The 8,727-nt window shown below is 49.7% G+C and overlaps 1 protein-coding gene across 1 annotated transcript; it reads right to left on the bottom strand.

Annotated features, from left to right (window-relative positions):
- Positions 1-407: 407 nt before the first annotated feature.
- Klf11 (KLF transcription factor 11) lies at positions 408-7,202 on the bottom strand. Its single transcript, XM_051143994.1, has 3 exons — positions 6,747-7,202; positions 4,747-5,677; positions 408-738 (listed from the first exon to the last, which is right to left on the bottom strand). Exons 1-3 carry the CDS (start codon positions 6,987-6,989, stop codon positions 458-460), a joined length of 1,455 nt encoding a protein of 484 aa, XP_050999951.1. The 5' UTR covers positions 6,990-7,202; the 3' UTR covers positions 408-457.
- Between the last annotated feature and the right edge of the window lie 1,525 nt (positions 7,203-8,727).

Below are 8,727 nucleotides of genomic sequence, written 5' to 3'. Positions count from 1 at the left end.
ACATGAAAAAGAAGGCTGTAAAAGTGTCTATCCACAAATTGGTGTTTAGAGCACAATATAAATATTTTTATAAAAAAGTATAAAAATTAGTACCCTGTCACATGTCTACAAAACATGAATAAAAAGGCTATATTTAAAAAAAAAATCCAGATTTTGTAAACTTTATTGCAGAAATATTTGCTTGAATGCTGGTGATTTAGATCAAATTTTCTTCCACTTCCTTACAAAAAAGACAGACACACACCAGAGGGTCAGAGAAGGAGACAGAGTTCTGAAACTACAAGAGACACGGAACAGGGCCCCAACCAGAAAAGTAAAATTAACGCATTTCCATCAGAACCGGTGCCCCACGTCTACAGCCCAGAGACCACGGTTTGTTTGTGGCTTGTTTTTTTGGAGAAGAACACACAGGTTTCAGTCCCAAAGAGGCCTTCAAAGAATGCCGCAGAAGGCTGTCTCAGCCCGAGGCCGGCAAGGGCTCCAGGATGCTGCCGGGGCTCTCTGCCGAGGCGATTCTGTTCAGCCTGCCCACCTCTGCCTGCCAGCCTGGGATCTTCTTGGTTGTCATGTGGCGACGAGCATGCTTGGTCAGGTGGTCGCTCCTCATGAAGCGTCGGTCACACACAGGACACACAAACTTCTTCTCCCCCGTGTGGGTTCTGCGGTGGCGAGACAGTTCATCTGACCTTGCAAACTTTTTGTCACAGCCTTCCCAGCTGCAGGTAAAAGGCTTTTCCCCTAGCGGAAGAACACATTATAAAGTAAGTGTGCACACCCAGCACCTTACTAAGATGGCCTCGAGAGCTGCCCACAGGCCTGATTGACCACCAGATGTCAGAAGAGTAAGGCCTGCTGTACCAGCACTGGGCAGCTCAGAACTCAGCAAGCCCTCCCATGATGCGATATGCCAAAGCCCACGGGTATCAAACCAGGCTAATCTCTCAAAAATTTAACATACACACATGTGAAGCCTCATGTTGCTTTTCTGATGGGGACTTATTATGTAGGCCGGGCTGGTCTAGGACTTAAGAGTATACGTAAGTGCTGAAGTCATAGGCATGTGCCACTATCCCTGGCTTTTAAGACGCAGTTTTAGAAAAATAAAGGCAAATCTATTTCTATACTTAGGGACAGGTTTTTTTTTTTTGACAGGGTCTCACTATATAGCCCTGGCTGGCCTGGAATTCCCTACATAGACCAGACCTCAAACTCACAGAGCTCTGCCTGCTTCTGCCTCCTAAGTGCTGGGATTAAAGGTGGATACCACCACCCTGGGATATATTTTTTCTTAGACTTGCCTAGTAGCCCAGACTGGCTGTGAACTTGAGAGATCCTACTATCTCTGGAAAATGTGGTTTTTTTTGTTTTGTTTTGTTTCGTTTTGTTTTTAAGGGATGTAGGATGCATTTTGAGACAGAGTCTCGTGAGGACCAGGACAGCCTCTCCAACATCCTGTGCAGCAGGAAGCTCTCATTTTCCTAATTCTACTTCACATGTGCCGGGATTACAAACATGCACCACCTTCCCCAATTTTATGGGGTTCTGGGGTCAAACCTGGCGCTCCATGCATGCTGGGCAGGCTCTCTACCAACTGACTACCATCCACAGAGGTGGGAGGAAAATTCTTTAAAGAAATAATTCTTTGAGGCAAAACTATACACAACCCCAAAAAGTCCCTCCAAGGGGCTTTAAGATTTCTTAGAATCATTATTCCATGTCCATATTTCCTACCACACTGACAAATAGGTTGTATTATTACTTTCCATGGTGCTGACAAAAGCCAATTAAGGATGAGTTTAGTCTGGCTCAGTGTTGAGGGTACAGGTCCACCGTGGCAGGGGACAAGTGGTGGGAGGAGCCTGAGGTGGCTGGTCATATTTTGTCCACAGTCTAGAAGCAGAGAGAAATGGCTGCTGGTGCTCAGCCTGCTTTTCAAATCCCTTTATTGACGAGCACAGGCCCCGTTCCTCCCCAGGCACTGTGGGGACTTCCCTCTGTAACTACCTGATTTAGATAATCCTCCCTCAAGGCCCAGAGGCCTAGGTGACTCTCGACCCTGTCAATCAATACTGGCCACCACAAAGGTCAGAGCTATACAGTCTCTCCCTGGATTTCTTGTAGCTGGTAGCGATTGCTAAATTTTGAAGAGACACTAATCTCTATAGCCCTCAAAGTTAAATTAACAGAAAACCCAGCAGCAAGGCTTCGTATTCTGTGTACGTCAGGATCTCCGTGGCAAGCACAAGGCGGCTGATGTGGTTTGACTACGACCTCAAACTTCACACCTTAGAAATGTAATCATGCAGTCACACACCAGCCACCTAAAAGGCAGTAGGGAGCTTTGGTTGCTTACTGGATCCTGAGCATTGGAATATTCTAGAGTAGCAGAGTCACAGGAGTGGTTTGTTATAGAAGCAAGCCCTCGGGCATACTAACCCATGGTACCAGATGATGTTCTCTGCCACACAGGGAAGGGCAGCCCGGCCCTTACAGATACTGCATAACACATGCTTTTAGAGCTTGGTGGACTACTCTTTAGCACTGTCTTAGATACCGTCAAAACATCTGGAAGCAGACACAGACGGCTACATTTCCTACCCCCTGCTCCCCTAACGTCAAACAGCATACCCAATGCCCAGGAGACTGCCAGCCCCTTGGCACATGATTTATAAGATTCCTTGTTTTCAGCCAAAATGGAGTACCTACTTGCCTCAGCTTCTTCACGTTTAAACATTGTTCAGGTTGGAAGAGAACTTGGAAGACAGCCTTTATCTGAAGTCAGCCCACCTGAAGTTCCAGCGCTCATGAAAACTCCAATGGAGGGCTGCTGAGTGACAAAAGCAGTGGTCTCCTCAGACCCACAGGCTTACTTAAACTTAACTTCCTTCTCTGAGAAGCACGGGAGGAACTGCTTTATCGCAGGGTTTACAGTGCTGTCCGTGTTTCTACCTGGGGAGACTGAGTAAACACGGAGGTCCAGTCACCTCTCCAAATCTGCAATTTGTGCTCTGATGTAAAGTTCGTCTGGATAGACCAAGCAAAAAACAATGGGGCTTTACCGTTCCAAAGAGCCGTGTGAACAGAACAGGTTGCCCTTTCATCCGACACAGCCATCAAAACAACCTTGCTAAAGGTGGCCGACCATCATTATGAGCGTGACACCAGGGAATATATATCCAGTTAAGATAAATAAGTAATGAAAAAACTAGGGACGGTCTCAAAAATTAGGAGTGCGTGCTGCACCCACCACAGACCCCAGTACTCAGAGTGGCAGCTCAAAACCACCTGTAATCCCAGCTCCAGGGGGCCAAGTCCACAGGCCAGTGCACTCACAAGCATACAGCCACACCCAGAAACATAAATTTAAAAATAATAAAAACAAGCAGGGTATGGTGGTGCAGGCCTTTAATCCCATCACTCAGGAGGGACAGGCAGGTGGATCTCTGTCAGTTTGAGGCCAGCCTGGCCTACAGAGAAAGTCTGCAACAGCCAGGGTTACACAGAAAAACCCTGTCTCAAAAAACCAACCCCCCCCCCCCAAAAAACCCAACAGCAACAACAACAGCAACAACAAATCCTGAAAATGTAAAACAAAGCAAAAATGAAGAAACAAAGGAAAAGGTGGTGAGACACACAATAACCCACAGGGTCAAAGAGGACAGACATCAACAAACACCCAACTAATTTGGGGCAGGGCCTGAAAGGATCTCAGTGGCAGAGTTTGGGGAGGGCCGAGGTTGAAGTGTGGAAACAGGCAGATGGATGAGAACAAAGGAGCCTGTGTTTGCTCTGACGGGAGACAAGCACTTCACAGGGCTAGAAGGTCCACATCCTAAAGCCAACCACGGCCCCAGAGTATGAAGAAGTAATTTTTCTGGAATGTCTGAATACCAGACTGCACGCTGTTCTGCAGTGGAGTCTGCCATGGGCTAGAGTGCACTGGGCTAACCGGAAGCCAGCCTATACCAACACTATGTTGAAATAAAAATAAAATACAGCAGTGACTCTCTCCAGGCCTTTTCTGTATTATAGTCCACCATTCAGATGTTTGAATGGGACCAAGGAACAATGTTCCATGATTAAGAGTTCACAAAGCGCACTTTCCTGTATGCCTCTCATCTGTACATGTGCTTACATGCAAATACGTGATTTTCTAAAGTCAGGTTTAACAAGCGGATCTCGTAACCACAGGACCATTAACAAACGCCAAACCTCCCATCCACTCACAGAGCACCTGAGAAACGCCGCTCTAATCTACCTAAGTGATTCCTGGCACTCAGGCCCCGCTGGACAGCGTGGCACCACCAGCTCATGAAGCTATCCAAGTGTAAAACTTCAACCAGTGAGAATGTGCAATCCAGTTCTCAGTCAAACCAGACTGAGCACATGTGGCTGCCCCAACAGCCGGAGAATGTTTAAAAAATAAAGCCAGTAGGTTTTTACAACTTCTTGTATGAGTTCTTAAAGTAAGAACTACATATTCTCAGAACCAAACCAAACCAAAAACAAAACAACAAAAAAACAAATCCCCAAACCCTGTACTCTGAAAACATTCTACAGTGTGAACTTTGATGATCTGGACAGACCTCCAAGTCACATGGATGTTTTTACTGAGTATAAACACAACGCTTACTGCAGTGAAGTGCACCCTGAAACCCATCATGAGCCCCCATTCTCTCCTCCAGCAGGCACCTGCCTCTCAAAGGAGGAGGCTTTCCTCCCCTGAGGTAGGTTCCCACCACTTACCTGTGTGAGTGCGAAGATGAGCCTTAAGGTGGGAACTCTTGAAGTAGGTCTTCCGGCAGCCCGGGAAATTGCAAACATAGTTCCTCCTTCGGGAAAAGTCTACCTGAGGGACACAGTTCTGGCTGGAGGCAATGAACACTGGAGCAGGGGCAAGGGGCAACAGCTTGGTATTTCCGATGGCCATGACACTGGATGGGCAAGTAGCAGGTTGGGGGAAGGTGCTCTGTGGCAAGACCAGCATCACGGTTCCCTGAGGCACAGACGGGCCCATGAACACAGGCTGGGGCACTGAAGCAGCTTGGGGTAGGATGGGCTTGACAGTCCCTGCAGGCAACTGGGGAGGAGGCTTCAAAAAAGCCGAAAACATGCTGTTCTGTCCAGCCACAGGAATCATTTGGCAAAGAACAGGGGGGCTGGTGACAGGGACAGGAATCAGAGGAGTGGTTTTCCTTGACAAGTCACTTTCAGAATTCTTTGGTAAGCAGGTCTGAACAGCAGTGGGCCATTCTGTCTGCTGGCCTTTGTCGGTGGGCAATGAGCCACCAGACTTGTGCAAGCAAGGCTGACAGGAAACCGTGTTAGTGAGTATACTATCTGCCAAGTGTGTGTCCTGCAAAGTCTCAAGACGGCCCAGCAACTGTACTTGTCCTTCTCTGTCACCCGACGGTGGTTGCTCTTGAGTTGGGACAGTCGGAAAGCACGCAGGAGCAGGACTCTCCCCGGTGTGACGGATCACACTTGTCACCACAGCCCTGCAGGACGACCCTGAGGCCGGCTCCAGTGGCTCCCTATTGCTCAATGCTCTGGGGGCCCCAGTAGGGGATGGGGGAAGAGCTGTGACCATGCATCCTTTGGAATCGGTGACTTGGGAAATAACAGGGGTGCCTGTTGATGGCTCTGTGAGCTCTGGGCTCTGAGGAGGAGTTATACACTTCAAGGGAAAGAAAGAACAGCGTCGTGTCAAAGGTTGCTTTGGTCAAAGGAGCGTCTAGAAAATTATCTGACTGCACTGTTCCCACTGCCTTTGAAAAAATGCATTTGGAGGGGACTGCGTGAGCTGTACCCAAGGGATCTCTGTGGGGGGCAGAGGAGGGTAATACGCTGTTCCTACTTCTCCCCATGTGGACTGCGTCTTCCCAACCATGCATGTGTCTCGTTGGAAAGAAGGGTGGTGTCCACCCCAGGTTACACATAACTACTGAAATAAACAACTTAACTAAAAGGACTGTAAAAATAAAAATAAATTCATACTTTAAAATGAAAGCTTTTCGTGAAATTTTAAGTTCTTAAACCAAGAAAACAGTGGTTCTCTGGAACCGAGCCTCTCTGTTCTGGCTCCCAACACTTCCTCAGCCTCCTCACAAAAGCCCTGAGGGGCTCCCATGAGCCAGTCCCCACCCCCACCCACTCCTCTCCTAGTCCCCCTTCCATACTCATCTGCAGTGCCAGGTCCTAGCCCAGGCCGATCACATTTCAGTTTTCCTACTATTAGAAATCTATCATCTGACTTATCCAACCCAGGAAGCAATTTCATTGGCACTGCAAGTGAAAACCTGGAAATAAAATTTGTGATTTGTCAACTCCAAGTCACACCAGTTGGATGCCACCGGAAAGCAAAGGTGACATGCCTCCACTAAGCTAAGGCTGTCTGGTGTCGGAGCAGATGCTGTCTTGCTTTCCACATTTGCTCATCCTAGACTGGGATAACTCAAGGCCCCACCTTAGGACTCCCAGGAAAGCGGGCACACTACTACCCCTTTCTGCAACCACCCCCAGGCTTCGCCCAATGGACAATGACCATGTGTCAGCAAGTTATGGCCTACCCTGAAAAGAAAACATTTTTAAGATACTAGTTCCCACCCCCTCACCATACAAAGGGAGCACTAGCAACTTCCTGGCCAGCATCATTAGTCAATCCCCTTACAGGTTCCTCAGCATATTTTTACCTAAGCTATTCCAGGCAGTTCACAAAAATGCTTTTCTCCCCCACCTCCTCTTACCAGAGTTGAGAAAGAATGGAAGTCCTTTGGTAGGTCAGGTGCAGCTGTGTCCATAAGCACAGAGGCGGAGATGTCACCAGAGTCGGAGACAGGCGTGAGGGGCCTCACCTGGGATCTCTGGCCCCAGGAACTCATGCAAACAAGAGCTTCCACGGCCTCAATGTCTGTGTGCTCCAGGATGCTGCAGGTGGACCTTTCGCTGTCATGCCGTTTCCTCTCTAGGATTGACTCACAGATGTCCATGATGTCAACCTAAAGGCAGCACAGCCCAGCTTAGCTCAGAAGACTAAAAGGATGGTAACCCTGACAGGATGTGGATCTACCACGGACATGCGCGGCACTCTGCACACAGCGACAGACTCTGTCTTGGAATAAAGCGAACTGAACGGAACCCTCACCACTACTTTTGCTCTCACGCATGAAAATTGGGCTTGGTTGAGAAGCAGTTTCCACACACACACACACACACACACACACACACACACACACACAAAACAATAACAACAACAATAATAATAAATAAAATAAACGAAGCCCTGATAGTTAAAAAAAGGTTTCAAGGCTGGGCTATCTCTCAGCAGTGTAAGCTCTACTACCTGACCCCACGCTTAATTTCCTAGTGGCAAGCACAATCCATGGAGACTCTCTGCCTGTTTCCTCAGCAGACTCGGAGACATGAAGTCACTTGTTACCACTGAAAACTAGGAGGAGGTGGGGTGAGAGGAACAGCACGTGACAGCTCAACCACAACTGAGGGACGGCATCTCGTCATACGAGCCACTCCACCTTTATTTATAACCAGGAGCGGAGAGGAAGGGACTGGAACCCATCCCTTCCAAGAGAGAACCTTAACCCTACACAAGACACAAATACTTCCATACACACTTGCTGAACGTCAAAACTTCCTGTCTGTGAAATTCCCCTTCAGTAAACAGGTGAAGAGGTTACCTTCGTAAGGGGGCTTATCCAGCCTTACAGATGACTGGATGACCTTTTGCCATGGTAATTTGATTCTTATCCATCAAGTGGAATGTCCAGCCCCCATACTAAGAAAGGATGCTTAGAATTCATGCACTGCTGTGTTCTCGCCAGAAACCTATGCACCACCTCCCACGATCCCTCCATTTCTGTCATGTTGATGGCCCGCACCCTCACCTGCCTTGACTCCACAGGGTCCCCTCAGGTCCCAGTACCACGCCCCTTCTCCCTTTGACCCCTCCCCCTTGCCCAGCCCTACCCCTACAAGCCCACCAAGCTTAGCTGCCACACCCCCTCGAGCCACACTCTAGCCTTGGCCTAGCTCATTCCATCATACCTCCCCTTCAGGTACTTTTGCCTCACAGTCCTGAGGCATTTTTGGCTTGGCTTCACCCATGGCCCACTCTACACTCCTACCAGATGCTCTCACCACACCGCCACCTTTTGCCCTAGCCCTTGCCCCGCCCCTACACACACTCCCACCGGAGTTCGCGCCAAGCCCTCTTCTATTTGTACCGCCCCTGGCCCCGCCCCACACCTCCATCAGCTGCTCTCACCACGCCCTCTAGCTTTGCCTCCACCCTTGCCCGGCCCCTCCTCTTCATACTCCCCTCAGGTGCTTTCAACACGCCCTTTGCCTTGGTCCCATCTAGCTCTCCATATCTCCAGGCACTCTCGCTCACACCCTTGCTTTGGCCCCGCCCCCACATCCTGGGCCGCTCTCACCACGCCCCTCGCGCCGCGCCCCTGCTTTGGCTCCGCCCCCGCCCCGCCCCCACGTTCCCGCCAGCCGCGCCCACATCCAACAGCGGTCCTCCTCTGGATTTGGGTGACGTCATGGCTGGAAATAGCCTCGCCGGGCGGGGCCGAAGCGGACAAGAGACAAAGCTGAAGGCTGGCTGCCGCGCTAACACGCCCCCTCCCCACCCTGCCCTGGCCGAGCCGCGCAGCCCCTGCCCGGACCTGTACAGCCCCAGCCTCCACCGCAGCGAGGAGTCGCCAG

This window comes from Acomys russatus, chromosome 1 (assembly GCF_903995435.1).
Source record: "Acomys russatus chromosome 1, mAcoRus1.1, whole genome shotgun sequence".
Lineage (NCBI taxonomy): Eukaryota > Metazoa > Chordata > Mammalia > Rodentia > Muridae > Acomys > Acomys russatus.
The sequence above is the reverse complement of the archived record's forward strand: the minus strand, read 5'-3'. Positions and strand labels throughout refer to the sequence as shown.